Genomic DNA, 14,731 nt, shown 5'->3' with positions numbered 1-14,731 from the left:
TATTAAGAGCGATAAAATAATGGAAAATTAAAAAAAAAAACGATGCCCAAAATAATTCCACGCGGACGGAATCGCGGGCAGAGCTTGTTTTAATATAAAAAACACATGTTTATTGCCAGAAAGCAATATTAAAATAATCTATTTACCTATAAAATGTTATAAAATACTTTATAATGGCCGGTCACTAAGTTAACTACTGATACTGAACGAGTGCTCCAAATTAGGTCATTGTTCCTTAGGTAAAGAAGGTCATACGGGAGTCATAATCCTCCTGACTTTACCAGCCTCAACACTCTAAAGAGGAGCCCGGGGTATGCCTTATAATGATCCTGGATTGGGTGATTCAGGTTTTTACACGAAGTACCTTCCATCTGACTGTCGCCTGAATGTGCAGATTTCCTCACGATTTTTCCTTCATCGTAAAAGAATCGTTTAGTATTCAAACAAAACTTCGAAAATAGTCATTGGTACCCGGCCGAGGAGGGATTTCAACATACATACATATGGTCACGTCTATATCCCTTGTGGGGTAGACAGAGCCTACAGTCTTGTAAAGACTGATAGGCCACGTTCAGCTATTTGGCTTTAAGATAGAATTGAGATTCAAATAGTGACAGGTTGCTAGCCCATCGCCTAAAAGAAGAATCCCAAGTTTATAAGCCTACCCCTTAGTCGGCTTTTATGACATCCATGGGAATGAGATGGAGTGGTCCTATTCTTTTTTGTATTGGTACCGGGAACCACACGGCAGTACATTATGTTTTCCACTTAGCCCTAGGAAGAGGAAAGCAAATCGTATTTCCTCTTAAGGTAGGAGCTCTCCGAACCGCATACTAATCGTTATGGAGACTGGACCTTACAACATGCGGAAATTATAATAAAGAATGTAACGGCTCATCCTCATTTCAATAAAATCTATTCACATTTACGTTAATAGATAAGATATTTGTACGTGACTACCAAAATCTGATCTAAAGCTGGCATTAACGATGACTAAGTAATTATAATTTTATATGTATATATATTCAAATTAATAATTAAAAACATTCTTACATTCAATCACGTCTATATCCCTTGCGGGGAAGACAGAGCCAACAGTCTTGAAAATACTGATAGACATATAGACTTGAAACGACTGATAGACAAGATGACGTTCATGATATATGTATAAATGTATATGTCGCACCATGTGAAACAAACTTTTATAATGCGAACCGCTGTGATTTGGGATTCCCTCTCCTTTCTCTTCTTTTTTCCCCAATAATAATAACTTGGGGATTATCAAAGCAAGAGTGGATAGGCATTATTCGGAGCTTGCCTTCGACATCTTAGGCGTCATCTTGCTTTCCACCAGGCAGATTGAAATCAAGCGCACTCAAATCTATTATTAAAAAAAATACATACATATAATCACGTCTATATCTCTTGCGGGGTAACCAGAGCCAACAGTCTTAAAAAGACTAATAGGCCACGTTTGGCTTAATGTTAGATTTGAGATTTTAAATAGTGACAGGTTGCTAGTCTGTCGCCTAAAAGAAGTATCCCAAGTTTATAAGTTTATACGAATAATACATTATGTACCTACTTCAAATATTGCAGAAAACAATTTCTCTGAAATAATTGAGTCCAACGATAAAATAACATACATCACTATGTTTGTTGCTGTATTTTGTCGTAATAACTTATTTCAATAAAAATCGTTGCAATATAATGACAAATGCTGTGTTTCCCAACATTATTATATGATTAAGTACATCATTGTAAAACCGTTATCTTTAAAATGTACAGTCAACCATAATAATAGGCTGGGAAAAATTATTGAGGTTCTGTAATTCGATAAGGAATAGCGAATGCAAACGGTTAGTTGTTTGTTTGTTTATCATACAAAAGATTTTCATGCATGAATATGTCAAGCATAAATGTATAAGACTTTCGATTTGAATAACTTGGAGTAAATAAAATATATACGCACACATTATCACGTCTTAATATTTTATAAGATGTAGAGAGATTGTAATTATATACACATGGACCACATTTAGCCGGATGTCTAAATTATAAAATTAAAACTCGTTATATATTTTTTATCATTGTTTTTATAATTTCTTACTCAATACAAAAATCGGCTTTAAAATCTTGTAACATAATTATGCGGCTGACTGTACCGATATCCGATTGGGGAAAATCGTTAATCATTATCGCACTTACTTTTAAAGTGGTGCGATATAATAAACAATTATTAGTAATACTCATATCTATACAGTTAATGTCCTGTCTAACAAGGCCCCGTCACACTAAGAAGTTTCCATGAAATTATTACTATATTTGGATGACATAATAAATAAATATATACGCGACCAATTACACTGATTGAGTTAGCCTCGAAGTAAGTTCGAGACTTGTGTTACGAGATACTAACTCAACGATACTATATTTTATAATAAATACTTTTATAGATAAACATCCAAGACCCAGAAGCCAATCAGAAATAGTTCTTTTCTCATCATGCCCAGGCCGGGATTCGAACCCGGGACCTCCGCGGTGTTCCAGACAAGCGTACTACCGCTGCACCACAGAGGCCGTCTAAGTATATTGTATATCAATACATTGTAACTTTAAGTACTATGCCGTTTGATAAACAAAACAAAGAGAAAATAACTAATTACGAGTGCTACTCCCTTTATATTATAAAGTAATGTCCCCCTATCATTTCTGTCCGTATGACATATGCATATAATCTCGGAAACTAGTAACTGATTTTGGTCCTAATTTGGGTTTCATCATTCAGTTTCTCAGGAAGGTTTATAAGCCGTGCGAAGCAGGGGGGGGGGACTTATAATTAACACTGCAAACATAATCAACCTACATTAATTAACATTGACAATGCACATTATCTGTAAATAAGCAGATAAATCATTGACAATAAGGTCAAAGTGTAAGTGCAATGACCTTGTTTACACATAACTAAACTAGTTTTGACCTAGGGTTTTGCTTCTGTAGGAATTTTATTCTATAGATCTGTACACTGCCAATGCCGTGAGGTTCCCGGCACCAATACAAAAAAGAATAGAACCACTCCATCTCTTTCCCATGGACGTCGTAAAAGGCTAAGGGATAGGCTTACAAACTTGGTATTCTTTTCTAGGCGATGGGCTAGCAACCTGTCACTATTTGAATCTCAATTCTATCATTAAGCCAAATAGCTAAGCGTGGCTTATCAGTCTTTTCAAGACTGTTGGCTCTGTCTACCCCACAAGGGATATAGACGTGACCATATTTATGTATGTTATGAAATTATTTAATAAAGGGACATGAGAGAATGAGAAATCCCTTCTAACACCTGTAATAACATGATCATTGAATGTTACAACAGTTTTCATATACCTGTGTCACGGAAAATTTATACTTGTTTAACGACAAAGTTAAATCAAACCAAAAACAATTAACTACTTAATGAAAACATTAAACACATTATTAATAGTACGTCATTATTTCCCGATGCAAAAATACTAATGTAGGTACTTATTCGACATATAGTCACGTCTATAATCACCTGCGGGGTAGACAAAGCCAAAAGTCTTAAAGAGACTGATAAGCCACGCTCAGCTATTTGGTTTAATGATAGAATTGAGATTCAAATAGTGACATGTTGCTAGCCCATCGCCTAAAAAAAGAATCCCAAGTTTGTAAGCCTATCCCTTAGTCGCCTTTTACATTATCCATGGGAAAGAGATAGAGTGATCCTATTCTTTACTCCTTTGGTGCTGGAAACCACAAACCAAAAACAATTATGTATTTAATTAAAATATTAATAGAATGTCATTATTTATCGATACATACTCGAATTATAATGTACTTCATTCGATTTTTATGGGGTGTTTTAGTTTTTAATATAATAAATAAAAATCTATTTGTTTCCCAGACATAAAAATATATACCTACACTAAACAAAATCATGATTATATGTAAGTATATATATTAATTTTTTATTTGCATATTTTTGTGCTACGAAAGAACAAAAACAAATTGAACAAGGGCACTCCTTATTTCTAAAGAAATTCCTTTCAGTAGGTCCGCGACAGGAAAATGTAAATAATGACAATGGCTGTATGTTTGTATGTTTTTACTTACAGGCATGTTGAATACTCAGAGGGGGTGGGTGAAGGTCGCGTTTAACTGGATGGTTAAATGATGGAAGTGAGATTCAGATTGTTTTTCTATAATCTAACCAATCAACTTGGGGCTAAAATACTTTTTTTTTTAAGTATGCATGTAACGCGATAACTTTTGAACCACTGGTCTGTTTTTTATGTAATTAAAAAAGGTTTATAGGATCTGTCTATAGAATTTTTATGTTAACAAAATTGGTAACACCTTTTTTGAGATAATCGAAATTTTGTAAACTATAAAAGTGTTATTGTAAGTTGTTTGTGCCGTGTGGTTCCCGGCACCAATACAAAAAAGAATAGGACCACTCCATCTCTTTCCCATGGATGTCGTAAAAGGCGACTAAGGGATAGGCTTACAAACTAGGGATTCTTTTCTAGGCGATGGGCTAGCAACCTGTCACTATTTGAATCTCAATTCTATCATTAAGTCAAATAGCTGAACGTGGCCATTCAGTCTTTTCAAGACTGTTGGCTCTGTCTACCCCGCAAGGGATATAGACGTGACCATATGTATGTATGTAAAAGTGTTAGCTATGTCTTAGTACGTTCGTGGTGAATGGCTTATATATATAGGCCAACTTCGAGGTTCTATATATATATATATATATAGAACCTCGAAGTTGGCCCTACAAAATGTATGCGATGTTCGACTTTCTTAATATAAGAAGGCCATTCATCAAGAACTAGCTTGTGCTTGCGGCTTTGGTCGGAAACATTGTCATTTATCGCAAAACTCACGGGGGCAGTACTTTTCCGGTACGAAATATGTCCTCAGTACTCCTAACCTCAAATTTTATCATCTGTGTGTCAAATTTTATGAAGATTGGTCAAAAAAGTACAGCGTTAAGACCGGACGAACAAAGAAACTTTCTCACCTCATAATATCAAGTCTTAATATCAATTTATGAATGAATTATAGATTTACCTATAATAGTGTACCCGTGCTTTCTTCTCCAGTATTTGCTCATCAATTCCTCCAAAAACGCCATGATGCCAACCAAAAACACTTCACAGTCACACTGCTAACTATACACTGAAATTGTAAGAGGTTGCCGTTTCTTTGTTAAAAACTTCTAGGTCGAATTGTATCACTTTTTACAACACACTTTTTACACAAATGCAATTCACAAATTCAATCACAAAACATGTTAATTTATTAAGAATTTACAAGGAAATGCTTCGAAAGAATTTGAAAGAAATTTTAATGATTTTTAAGAGAATACCAAAATTTTAACGACAAATTGACGATGGACGTCTGCGCTTGGGCAAATTCCGTTTTAAAATCGCAAATATGAAACTGGACAGTCACATTTTTGTTATTTATTATAAACAGCATCGTTTAAATTGAAAAACAAATCAAGTAATGTTGCTCTCAGTCCAAACGATCAACTAATGGATTGCGGTCTACCCTATATTTAACTATTTTAATGTGTCAATAACTAATGATGTTATTCGGAATTGATAACCATTTGCTTAAATATATATATAGGGGACAAATTACACAGATCGAGTTAGCCTCGAAGTAAGTTCGAGACTTGTGTTACGAGATACTAACTCAACGATACTATATTTTATAATAAATACTTATATAGATAAACATCCAAGACCCAGGCCAATCAGAGAAAGTTCTTTTCTCCTCATGCCCTGGCCGGGATTTGAACCCGGGACCTCCGGTTTCACAGACAGTTCGTACTACCGCTGCGCCACAGAGGCTTATGTAAACAAACTCATTATGTATATTAATATCTGTCCGTACTTACTTCACAAAATATAATAAACAACAACCGGCCCTGGCTTCGCACGGGTAGTTTTTATACACTTAAACCATTTGCTTAAATATATATATAGGGGACAAATTACACAGATCGAGTTAGCCTCGAAGTAAGTTCGAGACTTGTGTTACGAGATACTAACTCAACGATACTATATTTTATAATAAATACTTATATAGATAAACATCCAAGACCCAGGCCAATCAGAGAAAGTTCTTTTCTCCTCATGCCCTGGCCGGGATTTGAACCCGGGACCTCCGGTTTCACAGACAGTTCGTACTACCGCTGCGCCACAGAGGCTTATGTAAACAAACTCATTATGTATATTAATATCTGTCCGTACTTACTTCACAAAATATAATAAACAACAACCGGCCCTGGCTTCGCACGGGTAGTTTTTATACACTTAAAACCCTTTTCTTGAATCTATTTATTTAAAAATTACCTTATCGAATTAAGTTGTGTAGTTTTAAAGATCTAAGCATACATACATACAGATGTGGTGACAGACGCGGAAAACGGCTTTGCTTTATACAATATAGTGATGCGAATGTCTATCTGTTAAGCTAACATAGATAAACTGCTGGACCGATTTTAAAGAAATTCATTGCAATAAAATTAATTGAAGTTAAGAAAGAAAGTTCCATGGAATAGATATGAATTGGTCCTATTCTGCAGTGCCGGGAACCACACGGCCCAACTACTTAGTAATTTATACTGATAGTAATATTGTTTGCACATTCCTTAAGATGATACAAAGTGTCAAAGATCGCTTTCTTAACATTCCTCATTAGTTTTATAATCAATACTAGTGTTTACTCGCGGCTTCGCCCGCGTGAATTTAGAGTCATCTTGCAGTTCAAAAAAGTGACGAATTTAACGCCATCTATAAAAAAAAAGTGAGAAAATTAGCACCTCCTACAAAAAGCTAAGAATTTAGCGCCACCTACAACACGATACAGGTTCTTCAGTTTTAACCAGGACGAAAGGTACCTACACTATGTCCTTTTCAAACTCTAAATTATAATAAACGTGATATTTCAAGATGATCAATTCAATAGATGACTCGTAAAGAGGTAACAAACAATAAATAAATAATAAATAATAAATAATAAATAATAAATAAATAAATAAATATGGGACAAAATACACAGATTGAGTTAGCTTCGAAGTAAGTTCGAAACTTGTGTTACGAGATACTAACCCAACGATACTATATTTTATAATAAATACTTATATAGATAAACATCCAAACCCAGGCCAATCAGAGAAAGTTCTTGCCTCATCATGCCCTGGCCGGGATTCGAACCCGGGACCTCAGGTGTCACAGACAAGCGTACTACCGCTGCGCTACAGAGGCCGTACAAACAAATAAACTTACTCTCGCATTTAAAATATTAAATCGGATTTAGTTTCTACTGCTAGTTACTTTTGCCGAAACCGTATAACATACATACATACGTAAATACATTCCTAGAGTAGGCAGAGGCTACATCTTTCCACTTGCCACGATCCCTGCATACTTATTTCTTTCGCTTCATCCACATTCATAACTCTTACCAAGCAAGCCCATCTGTTTAGGTTACCTATATTAGTCTTTATTGTGTTTATTAATTTTTTTCTAGTTTAGGTTATATCTATCTTTTTTTTTCGATCACAGCACATTCACAATTTTTATAAAACGGTTTATATATCTTTTTATTATAAATTATTTATATTATTTTTCAAAAATTCGGACTACAGTAAACTGATAACAAACTGTCTACTCTAAAATCACTCAATTTGGAGATGGCACTGGCATTTCCTTTTTTTTAAATTTTATATTTAGTTTTAACATAGTCTGTGATTGGTACACAAAAGCTGACCTCGCGCCTCGGTTATAATTAGCTCTGTTTACCCCATAAAGACCTAATATAAGGATGTGAAGGATAAAATTAAAAAAGTAAAATATTCCTCGAAAAATAACCTGTTTTTTTGATGTCAATTAACAAGGGACCTGTAACTATATGTCATAAAAAGCGACTAAGGGCTATACCTTAGTCGCCTTTTATGACATCCAGTTTATAAGCCTATGCTTATAAACTCGGGATTCTTCTTTTAGGTGACTGGCTAGCAGCCTGTAACTATTTTATTCTCAATTCTATCATTAAGCCAATCAGCTGAACGTGGCCTTTCAGTCTTTTCAAGACTGTTGGCTCTGTCTTCCACGCAAGGACGTTTAGACGTAGATATAAGTTAGGATTATCATCATGAATGAAATCACATTAAACTTAAAGATTGGCACAGTAAGTCTGTTATCAAAACGTTATCAGTTGGCGCGTGAAATATTTCATCGATAATTTATATATGAGACCAATTGTAATGTTTGATGATTCGATATGCTACAGTTTATAATTAGTAACATACATACATATATATATATAATATAATCACGCCCCTTTCCCGGACGAGTAGGCAGAGACTACATCTTTACACTTGTCACGATCAATGCATACTTATTAATTTATATAGCTTACCAACCAACGGAAGATACAATATTCGCTTCATCCACATTCACAACTCCTTTCATGCGGCGGTTTCAGGTACTCTTGACCTGACCTCTTGCCACGTATATAGGATTATTAATAAATGATACTATTAATCAGAGCCAACAATCTTAATAAGACTGATAGGCCATGTTCAGCTGTTTATCAAAACGAAAGAATTGAGATTCAAATAGTGACAGGTTGCTATCCTTTCCCTTAGTCGCCTTTTACGATATCCATTTAAAAGGGATGGAGTGGTTCTATTATTTCTCTTAGTTCTGAAAACTACACGACACGCTAGTTACAAGGTAAAATTGGTGAAGTCCCGGATTAATTATGTCAATGATCTGACAAAGCCGAACAAAGAAATTAAATGCAACTAGGCTAATCCTTTCTAGATTATGACTTTACGACAAGATTGTGTAAAAACTCACAAATATATAAAGTACTAAGTATTAGCCGCAGCTTCGCCCGTGAATTTTGCGCCATCTATTAAAAGCGAAGAATTTAACGCCATCTACAAAAAAGCGATGAAATTAGCCCCACCTATTAGTAGCAACGAATTATATGCCACCTACCAAACGTGAAGCATTCAGCGATACCTACCTACAAAAGAATACACATTGTTCGCAAATCCCACGGGAACTAAAGTTATTACCAGGATGAAAGGTACCCTTTGTCCTTTTACAGACTCTTATTATACTGTATACAATATATATATAAAAATATATAAACTTACAAACAATTTTCAGGAAGATTTGTTCAATAGATAATATATATAATAATAGATAATAAACAAACGAATGAAACATAACTTTCGCATTTATAATATTAGTTTGGATTTAATGCGTAGTAAGATTAAGTGTACCTAATTATTGTTTATTTTTCAAGGCTTTTTATTCACTAATAATGAAGTTACGGTTTCATTTCGTGTGTTCTAACTTGTCCTTAAAAATAAATAAACATCAACATCCTTCCCTCTTTAAGAATACTAACCGATGCTGTTACGGTGAGGGAAAAAATCGTGAGGAAACCTGCACATTCAGGCAACTGGATGTGTAACCATGGGTCCAATACGAGTTAGGTTTACCTGCAAAGGTTGCGGATGTCAGATGGGAGTCGCTTTGTGTCAAAACCTGACTCACCCAATCTAGGATCCATGGTCAAAGGCATAACCCAGGCTCCTCTCAAAAGAGGCGAGGATGCAACCGGGACTAAAGCCAGGAGGAAGAAGACATCCTCCCCTCTCTGGAGAGGAGCCTGAGGCGCGTCTTTGGGTAAGACCAAGGGTTATACACCCTTAACAAATTTTTTTTAACTAGAAATTACTTAAAAAATATTTAAAAGGCACATCAAAGTTTGCCGGGACAGCTTTTTCATATAGATAATTATATTTATGTATGTTTATTGAAATAATTGATTATTTTAGCGCATCCTCAAGGCTTTTTATATGCGTTGCACTGATTTATGTACGTACGTAATAAACATTCAAAATCCTGCTGATTCGGTAAAATATAATTTTCCATCATCAATTGACCTGATCGAAGTAGAAGAAGATGAAGAAAAACCTACCACCGAACCTTTTTTTTTCAAAGCACAAATATTTCCAACCGGCGTCAAAAGAAGGAGGTTCTCAATTCGTCATCATATTTTCTTTCCAATTTCAAGCTGAAGCCACAAATCTGTTTTCAAATCATATCTTAACTGTTTTTTTTTTAATCATATCTTATATTTCAATGACAGATCGGAAATCCACACGATAAACTATGAGTATGCGCAGGCAGCATAGTAAACAAAACACTATTGTTGAATGTTATCACGAGGATTAGTAATGAGGCCAGTCGGTCAATTGGTGTATTGAAAGGTTTAAAAGTTAACAAAAACTATGACATACATACATACATATAATCACGTCTATATCCCTTACGGGGTAGACAGAGCTAACAGCCTTGAAAAGACTGATAGGCCACGTTCAGCTTTTTAACTTTAAGATAGAATTGAGATTGAAACAGTGACAGGTTGCTAGCCCATCGCCTAAAAGGAGAATCCCAAGTTTGACAAAAAAAAATCTTTAAAAAAGAAAATATAAACCCAGCGACAGCGTGTTTTGTCTTTCCATCTATGTTTATGACTGTCATGTGGTTTCCGGTACTTTTGAATCGAACCAATCCACATCTGTCCCATGGGTGTCGTAATAGGCGACTACGGGATAGGCTTACAAATTGTGATTTCCCTTGTAGGCGATGGTTTCTCGGAGAGGTAGGCAGAGACTACATTTTTCCCCTGGATCTCTGCATATTAATTTATTTATTTTCCTTCTTCAGTGTGTACTTTTAAATCTACAATTTTCTTTTGCGTGTAATTTTTAATTGGATTTATTTATGTGATAAAAATAATCGTAACAAGCGATATAGGGGATAGCCCGTGTGTGTAAAATGGCATATTTTTAAATCTTATCTCATAAAATATCTATTAAAATCAGTTATAAATAAATACCTACCTTGTTGATGAAGGTATAAAAATAAATTCCAGTTTACAAAACAAATAGCAGTATATACATAATTAGCAGAGATATTATCATACTTTAAAGTTTTTATTAATCTACCTTATTTACCAAATATAGTTTTATAATTATTAATCACAAGAGGCCGCCCGCGTCTTCGCCCGCGTGAAATCAATCCCGCGGGAACTCCGGGATATAAAGTAGCCTACCTATATGTTATTCTCGGGATATAAAGTAGCCTATATAGTCTGGGTCTTCAGCTTACCAAATTTCATCGTAATCGGTTCAGTAGTTTTTGCGTGAAACAGTTCAAACACCGACGCAACTTACTGTAACTTTATTAGTAATTTTTATTTACAGCTTAAAAATAATACTATTTTCTTGTGACCGTTTTAATTTCTATGCAATAAAGACATTACAAACAAACAAATACTTACTGCTAATCGTGAAAACTGGACTACCTGTGACGTGGGGGGAGTGGTCTTCAACCTTATCTGAGGGTTTGACGACATCAGGGGCTCCGACCATTCCTGCGGACAAAACAGAAACTTATCAACATACATATAATCATGATGATGAGGTAATTGGGATTAAAAAAAGGTGAAAACCAGTTATGCGTTTGATATTCTTCTTTTTGGCTAGCTACCCGTCACAATCTGTAAACAAACTAGTTTAAACTTATATAACTTACTTTTGTTTACGGTACGAAAATAATGGAACTAACAATCGAAAGAAGCCTGACTCCTGTACCACAGGGAAATCTTTAATGGGAGCCAACACCACAAACTTTTCTAACCTCATACTGAATAAACGGAGTGGGAAGTCCTAGACGACTGGCAAAGGGTCAGGTCAAGGGTACCCGTAACCGCTGAGCTTGCATAAAGAGTTATAAATGTGAATGAAGCGAAGGAAGTATGCAGAGATCGTGGCAAGTGGAAAGATGTAGTCTCTGCCTACACCTCTGGAAAAAGGCGCGATTTTATGTAATAAACGATATTTGTAATGTATTTGTATATTATAGTGTCCCCAAAAACAATGTCAAATTCCATACCATTAAGGCCCGATTTTATGTAAGTATGTATTTAATAAACGATATTTGTATTGTATTTGTATATTGTAGTGTCCCCAAAAACATTGTCAAATTCCATACCATTATCTACAACTTTGGACACGTGAGGCATATTGATCCGTTTCGTCCACTGAGCTAAGTGGGTCGGAAAGTCGGAAAACTGACCCGACAGATTATTCCAGTCATTACAATTCTACACTTATAAGGGTGCACTAATTCTTTAAACATACATTTATCACGTCTTTATCCCTTACCGGGTTGACAGAGGCAATAATCAAAAGACGGGAAGGGTGGATAGCATACAAATGAAACATCGCCTAAAGAATACATTAAAAAATTGCCATTTTTTTAGCTTGTTAGGCACTACTGGTCCGAATTGAAAAATTCTTTTTGGGGTGAATAGACCATTTATCGAGGAATGCTTTAGGCTATATAACATCACGCTGGAACTGTAAGGAGCAAAGAAATAATGGAAAATGTGAAAACAATTCGGGGAAAATTATTCATCTTCAATGATGAGAGAAGAAAGAGAGCTTCAATGATGCCCATAATAACTATTCCACGCGGACGAAGTCGTGGGCACCTTGGGCTCCAGTTGCACGCCACGACGAAGATTTTATTTTATAATAAATAATATAGTGCCGTGTGGTTCCTGGCACCAATACAAAAAAGAATAGGACCAGTCCATCTCTTTCCCATCCCACCCACCCATCTAAAAACGCGAAGCTCAAGACCGAGCGGGATGGCGACGCACTGTGGATGCCCTCTGTCCCAGCTAGGGGACATAGGACCTTAAGTCAAGTAAGTCATCTCTTTCCTATGGATGTCGTAAAAGGCGACTAAGGGATAAGCTTACAAACTTGGGATTCTTTTTTAGGCGATGGGCTAGCAACCTGTCGCTATTTGAATCTCAATTCTATCATTAAGCCAAATAGCTGAACGTGGCCATTCAGTCTTTTCAATACTGTTGGCTCTGTCTATCCCGCAAGGGACATAGACGTGACCATATGTATGTATGTTTGTAACATAGACCCAACAGGGTATTAAACCCTAAATACCTGAATATTTACGTACTTTGAACACGTGCTGGGTCAAACGTGGACATAAATAATTATAAAAATAAATTAGACAAGGCATTTATCAGTTAATCCCTTAACGATCGCATTTTCATTGCAATTAAATCTTTATAAATATGATTTATCGTCATTGTCGTCACGGCGATATGATGATTGATGTGATATTAATTCATTTTTTTAATGACGAATTTTATGTCTTTATTAATAAACTAGCTGTTGCCTACGGCGCCGTACGCGGTAGGTCGCTTTTCAAATTATACATACAAACATACATCCGAATAGTGACGTTTATATCCCCTGCGAGGTAGACAGAGCAAACAGTCTTGAAGAGACTGATTAGCCACGTTCAGCTGTTTGGTTTAATGATTGAATTGAGATTCAAATAGTGACAGGTCAAACAGGCTAAGCTAAACTAAGTCCTAAAAAAGAATCGCAAGTTTATAAGCCTACCCCTTATTCGCTTTTTACTACGTCCATGAGAAAGAGATGGAGTATTATATTTTTCTTTTTGTTTTGGTACCGAGAACTACACGGCACAAAACAAGAATTATCCAGACCTACAAAAGACTTATAGTTAATTCTACAGTATCCTTACCTATTTTATATAGGTAGATATAGTTTATTAAATTTAAATAGTGACTGCAGTGTGTTTTTGTCTTTATTGATATTAATAAATAAAAAAAATATTGAAATAGCTTCAACCGTTTGTGAGTTATGATGCAACAGACAGACAGACAAAACAAAAACACTAACCTACTGGTTTGCAGCAAACAAACAAGAAGGCTAGTGTTTTTGCTTGAAAAGGACCACTCCATCTCGTTCCCATGGATGTCGTAAAAGGCGACAAATGTTTTAGGCGATGGGCTGTCAGTATTTGAATCACCATTTTATCATTAAGCCTACACAGCTGAACGTGACCTCACTCTTTTCAAAACTTTCGGCTCTGTCTACCCCGCAAGGGATATAGACGTGATTACATGAATGTATTTCATTACATAATTGACAATCTAATCGTACACATTACTTCTACGATCTTAAGGATTTTAAAGTCAAAATTAAACTTGACCTTAGTAGCAATTGTCACAATGTAAAGTGACACTTATTGGTGTCAGAGACTGGACCACAGAGCACTGAAGTCTGATAGACAGGTGCAGGTATATTCATCACGTTTTGCTCTGTGGAGACTTGTTAGGTTTACGCGGGCTCCATTATTCTTTACTCAATAACGAAGACAGAGAGTAACGGTTCGAGACGAGACCATAGAAAAACAATTTTAACGTTGTTGTTTCAAGACCATCGGGCCTGTCTATCCCGTAGGGGATAAAGACTGATATATATGTATATGTATGTATGTACTGTGTAAAATTTATTAATTGAAAACATTTTGCACTCCATTGATGGAAATTCAAGCGACTTGTGTCCAAAGTGTATCTTTTTAACCGGCAGCAGAAAGGGGTTATGTTTGTCGCACATATTTTGTAATCTAATACCTAATCTTCTTTCTTACATCAATGTGAATATTTATCTTGCTCTGCGCCAACGCCAATCTCCTGTTTGGTTTCCTTCCACCCAAAGGTTGACTGGAAGAGATTGCTTTAGCGATAAGTCCGCCTTTGT

The 14,731-nt window shown here is 35.6% G+C and overlaps 1 protein-coding gene across 2 annotated transcripts in view; it reads right to left on the bottom strand.

Annotated features, from left to right (window-relative positions):
• The window catches only part of LOC106142781 (solute carrier family 41 member 1), a 50,335-nt gene that overhangs the window by 21,115 nt on the left and 14,489 nt on the right, over positions 1-14,731 (bottom strand). The window contains exon 2 of one of the 2 annotated variants that reach the window (XM_013344683.2): positions 11,407-11,499. In XM_013344683.2, coding sequence (XP_013200137.1) covers positions 11,407-11,497 — 91 coding nt within the window. In that variant the 5' untranslated portion in view covers positions 11,498-11,499. The remainder of the gene's footprint in view (positions 1-11,406; positions 11,500-14,731) is intronic. The other variant, XM_013344684.2, reaches the window with a different exon arrangement.

This window comes from Amyelois transitella, chromosome 25 (genome assembly GCF_032362555.1).
Source record: "Amyelois transitella isolate CPQ chromosome 25, ilAmyTran1.1, whole genome shotgun sequence".
In the NCBI taxonomy this organism is placed as follows: domain Eukaryota; kingdom Metazoa; phylum Arthropoda; class Insecta; order Lepidoptera; family Pyralidae; genus Amyelois; species Amyelois transitella.
This window is presented reverse-complemented; position numbering and strand designations above follow the sequence as displayed.